General features: G+C 51.9%; 1 protein-coding gene across 1 annotated transcript in view; it reads left to right on the forward strand.

Annotated features, from left to right (window-relative positions):
- The window catches only part of LOC125455504 (nesprin-2), a 367,488-nt gene that overhangs the window by 164,953 nt on the left and 188,722 nt on the right, over positions 1–13,813 (forward strand). The window contains exon 47 of the mRNA XM_059648913.1: positions 11,118–11,258. Within this exon, the coding sequence (XP_059504896.1) occupies positions 11,118–11,258 (141 nt within the window). The remainder of the gene's footprint in view (positions 1–11,117; positions 11,259–13,813) is intronic.

Raw genomic sequence — 13,813 nt, forward strand, 5'->3', positions numbered from 1 at the left:
TGAGAGTACTCCCCATAACGGACCAGACAGTATAAATTCCAAGCGGAGTAGAATAACATTGTTTTATCGGAGGCCTCACTGATGTTACTGAGCATGGTGACAAAGGTCTGAATGAGAACAAGCCAGCTCGGTGAGCTAGTCATTTACCTCACCCACAACCCGAGCTACAGATCTTTGCCAAAATTTTAAACCTATTATGACCTCCCGGAATGTGACAGCCTCATTGAGAAATCAGCCAAGAGGTGTCCTCCACCACTGCCTACCTTTCCTAGTCAGTATGTACATTACAATCCCTACAGTGTGATGCACAATGAGCCTGGCTTGGTGCTGAAATAGGGCACATGAAACCATCCTGTGAGATCATGGTTATCCTGATCAGACCATGTCTTTCTGTACATCACACAAACTATGAATGGGCCTAAGGCCAATCCCTGAGGAACATACAAACAGGGAACAACAGGAGGCCGCTCAGCCCTTCAAGCCTGTTCCATCATTCAATAATTTCTGATTTGATTTTAATCTCAGTTCTACATTCCTGCGCACTCCTGATAATCTTTCATCCCCTCAGTAATCAAGAATCTATCTACTTCTGTCTTAAAAATATTTAACCACTGCCTTTTGAGGAAGAGAATCTCAAAGGCTCTCAACCCGTGGAGAAAAAAAAAGGTTTCCTCATCTCTGTCTTAAATGGGCACCATAGAACCATTTAGTTCTGGATTCTCCTATGAGACATTCTTTCCACATCCACTTGGTCAAGTCTCCTCAGAATCTTCTATGTTTCAATTAAATCATCCCTGACTCTTCTGACCTCCAGAGGATACAGGCCCAGCCTGTCGAGCCTTTCCTCATAAGGCAGTCCCTCATTACAGGGATTGGTTTAGTTAAATCTTCTCCGAACTGCTTTCCGATACATTAACATCCCTCTGTAAGTACGGTTACCAGCTCTGTACATGGTATTCCCTGTGGTTCCACTAATGCCTGGTATAACTGCAGCATAACACCCATACTCTTGCATTCAGTTCCCCCTCATAATAAAACCAGAGCATTCTGCTCACTTGCTAAATTACTTGCAATTCTGAACTGTGCTCGGGTTACCCTGGAGAGGTAAGGTACCTCAGAGCTTTGAGCAACAGGGGAGCTAGCAGTTTCACATTGTTCACTTTGCAGTAGCAATACGACTGTAATGGGATTCTGCTGATCGCACAGATGAATGATGCTGTGCATGAATTTCAGTGTGGTGTCATTTTGTGTTTGGAGGCTGTACGTCACAGAGAGAAGTGGGGTCTATGTCCCCTTGCCTGTTTGTAACCAGCGGTTGACTGTAAGAAGTCAGTCCCCATTCACAAAGCTCTTGTCAAACATTGGATATGATTCTGGGATTGAACCACTTTAAACTATTGAACGAACTGCACAGAGACCAGTAACCCATCACCCAGTCACCTTTTATTTATTTGCGCACAGTACCCTGGCAGTGGCCAGAAAGCTCAGAATCAGTCGCCTGATCTGAGGAGATTCTAAATCTCCTGGTTATATTTGGTCACCTGGGGCTTTTCTGATTGGCCCAGGTTAACAACCCCATTCAAGGACCCTGTAGTCCATGAGGTCAATCAGGTTCGAATCACAACAGCTACATAACCCTGAACATGTAAAGAATTAATAGGTGATTTAGGACTCTCAGTTAGGCCTCACAGTGGCGCACTTCAAAATACAAGAAGCTACACGCATCTGTATACAGTGTCGTGTTTTTGGCAACAGCAAGAACATGCAGATATACTGAGCCCGTTTCAACCCAACAAAACCAGCGGCAGCCATCTGTGAGTCCTTTCTAAGGGCAGTGCCTTGACCAGTCGGAGTCAACTTACCTGTTTTAAAATGCAAACAAAGTTTAGCGGTTAACTGACAGATATCATTAACTGGTACATTCTCAAATGCCAATATCGTAACCTATCCATGTCAGCTCGATAGTCAATCCTCTCATGAAATATAAAATGTTGGTTTTCTAATTGCATTTGTATTCTTGCAAATTGTCCTGATGAGTAAAAGATTTAAAGTGAATCTTTTTTTGAATAATATTGAAGTTCTGTATATTTAAATAACTAAACAACATGCCAAACCACCCTCCACTACCCCCTTTACCATTATACTCCCTGGAAGCTGGAATGCAGTGACTAGGTTTGTTAGAGATTGAAATGAGCTGTTCCTGCAGCATCTGTCCTTTTTCCCCAAACTCACTGGGCCTACCGAAAACCCAACCACACCCTGAATTTGCATCTATCTCTCCTGGCTCCTGTAGACAGAGAATAACGATATAGCTGTAAGAGAGAGAACGCAGCAGCACCCCTCTCACACCCATTCCCATCTGAGCTTGCCAATGGGATACTGTTTTTACCGATCAGTCGACCATCTTGCTTCCATTGCCAGTCCCCATCTCGGATGGATATTTTTCCCTTCCCAAGCAGACTGCCATAGTACCCTCCTTTCCTTACCCTACCATCCTTGCAATCCACCACCAGACCTTGTCTCTAACCTCCCGATATTCTACTTCAGCACCTTGCCAGCTCACAAATTGATGCCCAAGTTTCCATCGTCCTGTTTGAATCTCTCCAGTCAGACTTTACCCCTGCCACAGGTCTGTGACGAGAGCTAACTTTCCCTGCTCAGGCACTGTTCCATCCTCTCCCTCACCTCTCACTCCTCCCTCACTCACCCTTCACCCCTCCCTCCCTCACCCCTCCCTCACCTCTCCCTCACCCCTCACTTACTGCTCCCTCATCCCTCCCTCACCACTCACTCCTCCCTCACTCACCCCTCACCCCTCCCTCCCTCACCCCTCCCTCACCTCTCACTCCTCCCTCACTCACCCTTCACCCCTCCCTCCCTCACCTCTCACTCCTCCCTCTCACCTCTCACTCACCCTACCCTCACCCTCCTCACCCCTCTCTCACCTCTCCACTCCTCCCTCACCTCTCACTATTCCCTCCTCCCGCCATCCTCCCACCCTCCTCCCTCCCTCCTCCCTCACCTCTCCCTCACCTCTCACTCCTCCTCACCTCTCACTCCTCCTCACCTGTTCTTCACCCCTCCCTCACCTCTCACACTCCCCTTCCTCCTCCCTCACTGCTCCCTCACCTCTCCCTCACTTCTGCCTTACCTCTCCCTCACCTCTCACTCACTCTCCCTCACCTCCTCACTGCTGCCCACCTGGGGTAGAGGACACTGCTTTCACCCAGGCCCGATCCTGTCTGGAACATTGAATCAATTGGAGTGATTTCTGAGCATCCTCCTGTACGTCCACATGTAGACGCGCACGCACACACACACACAGACACACACACAGACACACGCACGCACACACACACACACATACACACACACAGACACACGCACACACATGCATACACACACACAGATGCACACACATACATGCACACACGTGCAGACACACAACACATGCTCACACACACAAATGCACACGTGCACACGCACACACATGCACACACTCACATGCACGCACACACGGGCGCAAACATAGACACACAGAAATACACACGTGTGCGCGCACACAGACATACACACACATACAAACACACTTGCGCAAGCTGACACACACACACACGCAGAGACACACACACACACACACACATACAGGTATGTACTCACATCCAAACCCAGGCATATGTAAGTATGCATCATGCACTTGCACAAAAAGCACATGATGTACACTTGTCATACTCCCATACATTCAGTCACACACTCCCTGGCAGTGTTACTGCCCCCTCCCTGGCAGTGTTACTGCCCCCTCCCTGACTGTGTTACTGCCCCCTCCCTGGCAGTGTTACTGACACCTCCCTGGCTGTGTTACTGCCCCCTCCCTGTGTTACTGCCCCCTCCCTGACTGTGTTACTGCCCCCTCCCTGGCTGTGTTACTGCCCCCTCCCTGTGTTACTGCCCCCTCCCTGGCTGTGTTACTGCCCCCTCCCTGTGTTACTGACCCCTCCCTGGCTGTGTTACTGACCCCTCCCTGTGTTACTGCCCCCTCCCTGGCTGTGTTACTGACCCCTCCCTGGCTGTGTTACTACCCCCTCCCTGTGTTACTGCCCCCTCCCTGACTGTGTTACTGCCCCCTCCCTGTGTTACTGCCCCCTCCCTGGCTGCGTTACTGCCCCCTCCCTGGCTGCGTTACTGCCCCCTCCCTGGCAGTGTTACTGCCCCCTCCCTGGCTGTGTTACTGCCCCCTCCCTGGCAGTGTTACTGCCCCCTCCCTGACTGTGTTACTGCCCCCTCCCTGGCTGCGTTACTGCCCCCTCCCTGACTGTGTTACTGCCCCCTCCCTGGCAGTGTTACTGCCCCCTCCCTGACTGTGTTACTGCCCCCTCCCTGGCAGTGTTACTGCCCCCTCCCTGACTGTGTTACTGCCCCCTCCCTGACTGTGTTACTGACCCCTCCCTGGCTGCGTTACTGCCCCCTCCCTGGCAGTGTTACTGACCCCTCCCTGTGTTACTGACCCCTCCCTGGCTGTGTTACTGCCCCCTCCCTGTGTTACTGACCCCTCCCTGGCAGTGTTACTGACCCCTCCCTGGCTGTGTTACTGCCCCCTCCCAGAGTTACTGCCCCCTCCCTGTGTTACTGACCCCTCCCTGACAGTGTTATTGCCCCTTCCCTGTGTTACTGACCTCTCCCTGGCTGTGTTACTGCCCCCTCCCTGTGTTACTGCCCCCTCCCTGACTGTGTTACTGCCCCCTCCCTGTGTTACTGCCCCCTCCCTGACTGTGTTAGTGCCCCCTCCCTGGCAGTGTTACTGCCCCCTCCCTGTGTTACTGCCCCCTCCCTGGCAGTGTTACTGCCCTCTCCCTGGCTGTGTTACTGCCCCCTCCCTGACTGTGTTACTGCCCCCTCCCTGTGTTACTGCCCCCTCCCTGGCTGTGTTACTGCCCCCTCCCTGCGTTACTGACCCCTCCCTGACTGTGTTACTGCCCCCTCCCTGTGTTACTGCCCCCTCCCTGTGTTACTGCCCCCTCCCTGGCAGTGTTACTGCCCCCTCCCTGACTGTGTTACTGCCCCCTCCCTGTGTTACTGCCCCCTCCCTGACTGTGTTACTGCCCCCTCCCTGTGTTACTGCCCCCTCCCTGTGTTACACAGCTACAGGGTATCACAGCTACAGAAGCTTCCTTTGTCGAGGAAGATCTGCCTACTGAGTCAGTATGGGTGGAAATTAGGAACAGCAAGGGAGTAGTCACCTCGTTAGGGGTTTACTACAGGCCCCCCAATAGCAGCAGGGAGATTGAAGAAAGCATAGGTCGGCAGATTTTGGAAAAGTGTGCACGCAGTAGGGTTGTTGTAATGGGTGACTTTAACTTTCCTAATATTGATTGGAACCTCCTTCGAGCAGAAGATTTGAATGGAGCTGTTTTTGTAAGGTGTGTTCAGGAGGGTTTCCTAACGCAGTACGTTGACAGGCCGACGAGGGGAGAGGCCATTCTAGACTTGGTGCTTGGAAACGAGCCGGGGCAGGTATCAGATCTTGTGGTGGGAGAGCATTTTGGTGATAGTGACCATAACTGCCTCACATTTTACATAGCTATGGAGAAGGAGAGGATTAGGCAGAATGGGAGGATATTTAATTGGGGAAGAGGAAACTATGATGCGATTAGACATGAGTTAGGAAGCATGGACTGGGAGCAGTTGTTCCATGGTAAGGGAACTATAGACATGTGGAGATGGTTTAAGGAACAGTTGTTGGGAGTGATGAGTAAATATGTCCCTCTGAGACAGGCAAGAAGGGGTAAGATTAAGGAACCTTGGATGACGAGAGCGGTGGAGCTTCTAGTGAAAAGGAAGAAGGTAGCTTACATAAGGTGGAGGAAGCTAGGGTCAAGTTCAGCTAGAGAGGATTACATGCAGGCAAGGAAGGAGCTCAAAAATGGCCTGAGGAGAGCCAGGAGGGGGCACGAGAAAGGCTTGGCAGAAGGAATCCGGGAAAACACAAAGGCATTTTACACTTACGTGAGGAATAAGAGAATGGTCAAAGAAAGAGTAGGGCCGATCAGGGATAGCATAGGGAACTTGTGTGTGGAGCCTGAGGAGGTAGGGGAAGCCCTAAATGAGTTTTTTGCTTCTGTCTTTACGAAAGAAACCAACTTTGTAGTGAATGAAACCTTTGAAGAGCAGGTGTGCATGCTGGAATGGATAGAGATAGAGGAAGCTGATGTGCTGAAAATTTTGTCAAACATTAAGATTGACAAGTCGCCAGGCCCGGATCAGATTTGTCCTCGGCTGCTTTGGGAAGCGAGAAATGCAATTGCTTCGCCACTTGCGAAGATCTTTGCATCCTTGCTCTCCACTGGAGTCGTACCTGAGGACTGGAGAGAGGCAAATGTAATTCCTCTCTTCAAGAAAGGAAATAGGGAAATCCCCGGCAATTATAGACCGGTAAGTCTCACGTCTGTCGTCTGCAAGGTGTTAGAAAGGATTCTGAGGGATAAGATTTATGACCATCTGGAAGAGCATGGCTTGATCAAATACAGTCAACACGGCTTTGTGAGGGGTAGGTCATGCCTTACAAACCTTATCGAGTTTTTTGAGGATGTGACTAGAAAGGTTGATGAGGGTCGAGCTGTGGATGTGGTGTATATGGACTTCAGTAAGGCATTTGATAAGGTTCCCCATGGAAGGCTCATTCAGAAGGTCAGGAGAAATGGGGTACAGGGGAACTTAGCTGCTTGGATACAGAATTGGCTGGCCGACAGAAGACGGCGAGTGGTAGTAGAAGGAAAATATTCTGCCTGGAAGTCAGTGGTGAGTGGGGTTCCACAGGGCTCTGTCCTTGGGCCTCTACTGTTTGTAATTTTTATTAATGACTTGGACGAGGGAATTGAAGGATGGGTCAGCAAGTTTGCAGACGACACAAAGGTCGGAGGTGTCGTTGACAGTGTAGAGGGCTGTTGTAGGCTGCAGCGGGACATTGACAGGATGCAGAGATGGGCTGAGAGGTGGCAGATGGAGTTCAACCTGGATAAATGCGAGGTGATGCATTTTGGAAGGTCGAATTTGAAAGCTGAGTACAGGATTAAGGATAGGATTCTTGGCAGCGTGGAGGAACAGAGGGATCTTGGTGTGCAGATACATAGATCCCTTAAAATGGCCACCCAAGTGGACAGGGTTGTTAAGAAAGCATATGGTGTTTTGGCTTTCATTAACAGGGGGATTGAGTTTAAGAGTCGTGAGATCTTGTTGCAGCTCTATAAAACTTTGGTTAGACCGCACTTGGAATACTGCGTCCAGTTCTGGGCGCCCTATTATAGGAAAGATGTGGATGCTTTGGAGAGGGTTCAGAGGAGGTTTACCAGGATGCTGCCTGGACTGGAGGGCTTATCTTATGAAGAGAGGTTGACTGAGCTCGGCCTCTTTTCATTGGAGAAAAGGAGGAGGAGAGGGGACCTAATTGAGGTATACAAGATAATGAGAGGCATAGATAGAGTTGATAGCCAGAGACTATTTCCCAGGGCAGAAATGGCTAGCACGAGGGGTCATAGTTTTAAGCTGGTTGGTGGAAAGTATAGAGGGGATGTCAGAGGCAGGTTCTTTACGCAGAGAGTTGTGAGAGCATGGAATGCGTTGCCAGCAGCAGTTGTGGAAGCAAGGTCATTGGGGTCATTTAAGAGACTGCTGGACATGTATATGGTCACAGAAATTTGAGGGTGCATACATGAGGATCAATGGTCGGCACAACATTGTGGGCTGAAGGGCCTGTTCTGTGCTGTACTGTTCTATGTTCTATGTTCTATGTTCTATGTTACTGCCCCCTCCCTGACTGTGTTACTGCCCCCTCCCTGGCAGTGTTACTGCCCCCTCCCTGTGTTACTGCCCCCTCCCTGACTGTGTTAGTGCCCCCTCCCTGTGTTACTGCCCCCTCCCTGCGTTACTGACCCCTCCCTGGCTGTGTACTGCCCCCTCCCTGCGTTACTGACCCCTCCCTGTGTTACTGCCCCCTCCCTGACTGTGTTACTGCCCCCTCCCTGGCAGTGTTACTGCCCCCTCCCTGTGTTACTGCCCCCTCCCTGACTGTGTTAGTGCCCCCTCCCTGTGTTACTGCCCCCTCCCTGCGTTACTGACCCCTCCCTGGCTGTGTTACTGCCCCCTCCCTGCGTTACTGACCCCTCCCTGTGTTACTGCCCCCTCCCTGACTGTGTTAGTGCCCCCTCCCTGTGTTACTGCCCCCTCCCTGTGTTACTGCCCCCTCCCTGACTGTGTTACTGCCCCCTCCCTGTGTTACTGCCCCCTCCCTGGCAGTGTTACTGCCCCCTCCCTGACTGTGTTACTGCCCCCTCCCTGACTGTGTTACTGCCCCCTCCCTGTGTTACTGCCCTCTCCCTGGCTGTGTTACTGCCCCCTCCCTGGCAGTGTTACTGCCCCCTCCCTGTGTTACTGCCCCCTCCCTGACTGTGTTAGTGCTCCCTCCCTGGCAGTGTTACTGCCCCCTCCCTGTGTTACTGCCCCCTCCCTGACTGTGTTACTGCCCCCTCCCTGTGTTACTGCCCCCTCCCTGGCTGTGTTACTGCCCCCTCCCTGCGTTACTGACCCCTCCCTGACTGTGTTACTGCCCCCTCCCTGTGTTACTGCCCCCTCCCTGGCAGTGTTACTGCCCCCTCCCTGACTGTGTTACTGCCCCCTCCCTGTGTTACTGCCCCCTCCCTGACTGTGTTACTGCCCCCTCCCTGTGTTACTGCCCCCTCCCTGCGTTACTGACCCCTCCCTGGCAGTGTTACTGCCCCCTCCCTGTGTTACTGCCCCTTCCCTGTGTTACTGCCCCCTCCCTGCGTTACTGACCCCTCCCTGGCAGTGTTACTGCCCCCTCCCTGTGTTACTGCCCCCTCCCTGTGTTACTGACCCCTCCCTCCCTGTGTTACTGCCCCCTCCCTGCGTTACTGACCCCTCCCTGACTGTGTTACTACCCCCTCCCTGTGTTACTACCCCCTCCCTGTGTTACTGCCCCCTCCCTGTGTTACTGCCCCCTCCCTGATTGTGTTACTGCCCCCTCCCTGTGTTACTGCCCCCTCCCTGGCAGTGTTACTGACCCCTCCCTGGCTGTGTTACTGCCCCCTCCCTGTGTTACTGCCCCCTCCCTGGCTGTGTTACTGACCCCTCCCTGACTGTGTTACTGCCCCCTCCCTGTGTTACTGACCCCTCCCTGGCAGTGTTACTGACCCCTCCCTGGCTGTGTTACTGCCCCCTCCCTGTGTTACTGACCCCTCCCTGGCTGTGTTACTGCCCCCTCCCTGTGTTACTGCCCCCTCCCTGTGTTACTGACCCCTCCCTGACAGTGTTACTGCCCCTTCCCTGTGTTACTGACCCCTCCCTGGCTGTGTTACTGCCCCCTCCCTGTGTTACTGCCCCCTCCCTGGCTGTGTTACTGCCCCTTCCCTGTGTTACTGACCCCTCCCTGGCTGTGTTACTGCCCCCTCCCTGTGTTACTGCCCCCTCCCTCCCTGTGTTACTGCCCCCTCCCTGGCTGTGTTACTGCCCCCTCCCTGACTGTGTTACTGCCCCCTCCCTGTGTTACTGCCCTCTCCCTGGCTGTGTTACTGCCCCCTCCCTGGCAGTGTTACTGCCCCCTCCCTGTGTTACTGCCCCCTCCCTGGCAGTGTTACTGCCCCCTCCCTGTGTTACTGCCCCCTCCCTGACTGTGTTACTGCCCCCTCCCTGTGTTACTGCCCCCTCCCTGTGTTACTGCCCCCTCCCTGGCTGGGTTACTGCCCCCTCCCTGTGTTACTGCCCCCTCCCTGGGTTACTGCCCCCTCCCTGTGTTACTGCCCCCTCCCTGACTGTGTTACTGCCCCCTCCCTGTGTTACTGCCCCCCCCCCCCCGTGTTACTGACCCCTCCCTGTGTTACTGCCCCCTCCCTGGCTGGGTTACTGCCCCCTCCCTGTGTTACTGCCCCCCCCCGTGTTACTGACCCCTCCCTGTGTTACTGCCCCCTCCCTGGCTGTGTTACTGACCCCTCCCTGTGTTACTGCCCCCTCCCTGGCTGTGTTACTGACCCCTCCCTGTGTTACTGCCCCCTCCCTGGCTGTGTTACTGCCCCCTCCCCGGCAGTGTTACTGCCCCCTCCCTGGCTGCGTTACTGACCCCTCCCTGGCTGGGTACAGGTCTTGCCCAATTGCTGTCAAAGATTAACTTGATCTGTGCAGGCCGTAAGTGGAGCCTGGGATTTTCCTGAGACGTGCAGCTCAGAGGGGTGATTGGGAATCTGTGGAGTCTTCAGCATCTTTAATCTAATGTGTGAATTAACTGTATTAGTAAGTCTAGTTACTGCTGTATTATAAACTAGTTGCCAGGTTTAATTCCTTCACCATGAGATTCTTGCCAGAGTGGCTGTAAAGTACATGGGAATGTTTTTTCCTGGGGCAGTACGGAGGGAGAATTTGTTTGTGCTGATTTTGTATTGTACTGTTGAACACGATCAGAGCTCAGACAGGAGCAGTCTGACTTGTTTAACTAGAGTTCAGGCCAGGGAGCAGATTAAACATTGTTCAACACAAAAATGTCTCCGGTCCACATCACTCCATCTCCGAACCCGCTCTGACACGTCACCTCACGTCTGCTTCAGGACCTGGCAAAGCAACCCCCTCCCTAACCCCTCACCTGGTATCAGCTGCATCAGGTGAACTCTCTGAAGGTTTATGTGAGGGGTAGGGGGTACGTTTCACTCACCCATTTTGTTTTTTCATCCCCGACTCTTGTCCCCCCCTTCAATCCCTCTATCTCATCCTCTCCCTCACTCCCTTTCTCTCCCTCCCTCTCTTCCTCCTTCTCTTTCTCACTCACTCTTTCCATACCCCTTCTTTCCATCCTCTCTCGCTTCCTATCACAATGCTCTGCCTGCCTTTTCTTGTCATCCCAACCCTCCTCCCACCTCATACCAACTGTCTCACTCTCTTTCCTCCCCCTAACACACCCTCGATGCCCTCATCCCTATTCCTCACCATTCCACTTTCCCTCCTCTCCCTCTCCTCTTTCCTCTTGCCCTCCACCTTGCTCACCCTCACCTCTCTTTCTCTATTGTCCTGGACCCCTCATTGCAATGCCCCCTCCCCCTCCACCTCTGCCGTTCTCACAGCTGCTGGAGGATCTCCATATGTGCCAGGACCAAGTGGCTGCTCTGCAGTGTTGGTTGGACACAGTTCAGGAATCATTGGGAAAGTGCGCTGGGGACCAGAAGATGCACCGGGATGTGGAAGAGCATCTGCTGCAGTCACGGGTGAGAGACTGTGGGTCATAGATGGATGTTTAATGGTCTACAGGGACACAGTGGGCCAACAAACCTCTTTTTGTGCTGGAAAAGCTCATTGACTATGTATTGATGCTGTTGCCTTGAATCAGTCAGCCAGCCTACACCCCTTCCCTCCCCCAGTTCAACCCCAGGAATCCTCTCCACCCTAAACCTCCGCCCATCAACCAGCAGCACTGCCCTCTACTATCCTTGCCTGAAACTCCTGATTTAGCCTCCCTTGGTCTCTCCACCCATCACCCAATGCCAACACCGTCCAGCCCACTCCCAATTCTCCCCAACCCTCTCTCCCTCCCACCACCTTACTGTCTCTCTACTCCTGTCATTTGTCCAGGCCTCCCCTTCTCACACGCCTGTACCTCCCTCCAATCCCCGCCACCCCATCATTCCCCTGTTCTACCCTAACATCGCCTTCTCAGCCCCTGATCCCAACCCTCATCCCTACGGATTAGGGAGTGATGACTTCACTGGAGTCAGGTGAGTGAAGGTTAAAGTTCAATATGTCTCCTCCCACTTGAACGTCTCCAGGACCATGGATTTGGAGCTGTGTCACTACCAGGTGAGACAAGGGTGAAAGGTCAGTGTCCAGCTGTACTCTCCCTGTGCTGACGATTCCTCGGAACAGGGAGTCCTGCCCCTCTTCACTCGAGCATTACAATTGGGGTCAGAGTTCAGTACCTTTCCCCTGCACCTCGCTGTTTGTGGGACATTGAAGGGGGGACTCCCACCAGCTCCCTACCCCAGACCAGTAAGGTCCACTGTCAAGGACAGGGTCAGGCTTGGTCAGTCTGTTTCCAGCTGAGCTCTAACCTGTAGGGATTTGAAACTGACAGTGAGCCGAATACAGTCTGTTTGTTCCTGTATAGGAGAGAAACACAAGTTAATATTTAAACAAGCTCCGGTTCAGCCAGAGCTGCATTAACAGTCTGTTCATTAAACCAGCCTGTTGCCCAGGGTTACCAGCTCTCATTGGGTTCGGACCTGTGGGTTTGACCATGTGACAGTGGATCAACAATATATACTTACATTTTTATAGCGCCTTCAACATGGTGAAATGTAAACTCTCAAGGACCTAATCAGTCACAGTGGAAGTTGAGTAGACATTAGGACAGATGCTCAAGATCTTACTTTTAAACCAGGTCAAACAGATGGATTGGAGCCAGATGAAAGAATCCTGAGATGAGGGTTGGCAGTTCTAATTGGACATGCTCCTTGAAGATCCCCCGCCTCAGACTGCCCTCCTATTTGATTCCCCACCTTCCCCTACCAACTGGAAAAGCAGGAATTGCTTTGTTTTTGCATTGAATGATTCCTGACTGCCAGTTGAACAACCTTTTATGCCCCCCCTGCCCCCACTGCTGATGTTTTCACAACAAACAAATTAAAAGTTTTTAAAAGAGAATTCAAGTATGGTAGGTGACGATTTAATTAGCCTGGTGCTTGTGCTCGCTGTTTGTTCACAGCAGGTTGCAGGTGCAGGAGACAAGAGTGAAGGAAGCAAAGGTAGAAATGAAAGATAACAACGTCAACAGCCGATGTGGAAAACAGGAAACAAGGCCTGGCAGCATGCGGCTGGGGTACAAAAATGTTGAGTATAAAATGTCAACTGTAGACGATGTCTGAACGCAGAGAGCACCTTTAGTGATGGAGATATGTTAATGATTAGGATGGTTATAAATGGGTATGACATGGTACAATTACAGAGACATGGTTGCGGCATATCCAATCTTCAGGAGGAACAGACAGAGTGGAAATGGAGAGAGACAGTAGGAGCTGCAGATGCTGGAGAATCTGAGATAACAAGGTGCAGAACTGGATGAACACGGCAGGCCAAGCAGCATCAGAGGAGCAGGAATGCTGACATTTGAAGGGTCTGGGCCCGAAACGTCAGCCTTCCTGCTCCTAAGATGCTGCTTGGCCTGCCGTGTTCCTCCAGCTCTGCACCTTGTTACCTAGAATGGAAAAGGAGGTGTGGCTGGCATTGTTAGTGAAAGATGAAATCAGTGCAATACTGAGAAAGCATATTGGTGCAGGCAACCTCTTACCCTGGAGCTAGGAAGCAACAAGCAGCATAAAATATCAGCGGGAGTTGTCTATAGGTCCCTAAAACAATAATGCAAAGGCAGGGAATACTATTAAATAGAAAACTAGAGATGCACGCAACAAGGGTGCTATAATTATCATGGTTTTTCTAATCTACATTTGAATTAATACCCTGGTGGATGAATCCTTGGAGCAAGTACAAGACGGAATTTTAGACCAGTTCATACAGGAACCAACTCAGGGCCAACTATCCAATACTCTTTTTATTCTCTAACGGGATGTGGGTGTCTCTGGCTGGGCCCAGCATTTCTTGCCTGTCCCTAGTTGCCCCTTAAGAAGGTGGGGATGAGCTGCCTTCTTGAACCGCTGAAGTCTGTGTGCTGTTGGGTGATCCACAATGTCCTTAGGGAGGGAATTCCGGGATTTTTACCCAACAACACTGACGGAATGGCAATATATTTCCAAGACTACACATTGAGAAG

The sequence above is a fragment of the Stegostoma tigrinum genome, chromosome 10 (genome assembly GCF_030684315.1).
Source record: "Stegostoma tigrinum isolate sSteTig4 chromosome 10, sSteTig4.hap1, whole genome shotgun sequence".
NCBI lineage: Eukaryota > Metazoa > Chordata > Chondrichthyes > Orectolobiformes > Stegostomatidae > Stegostoma > Stegostoma tigrinum.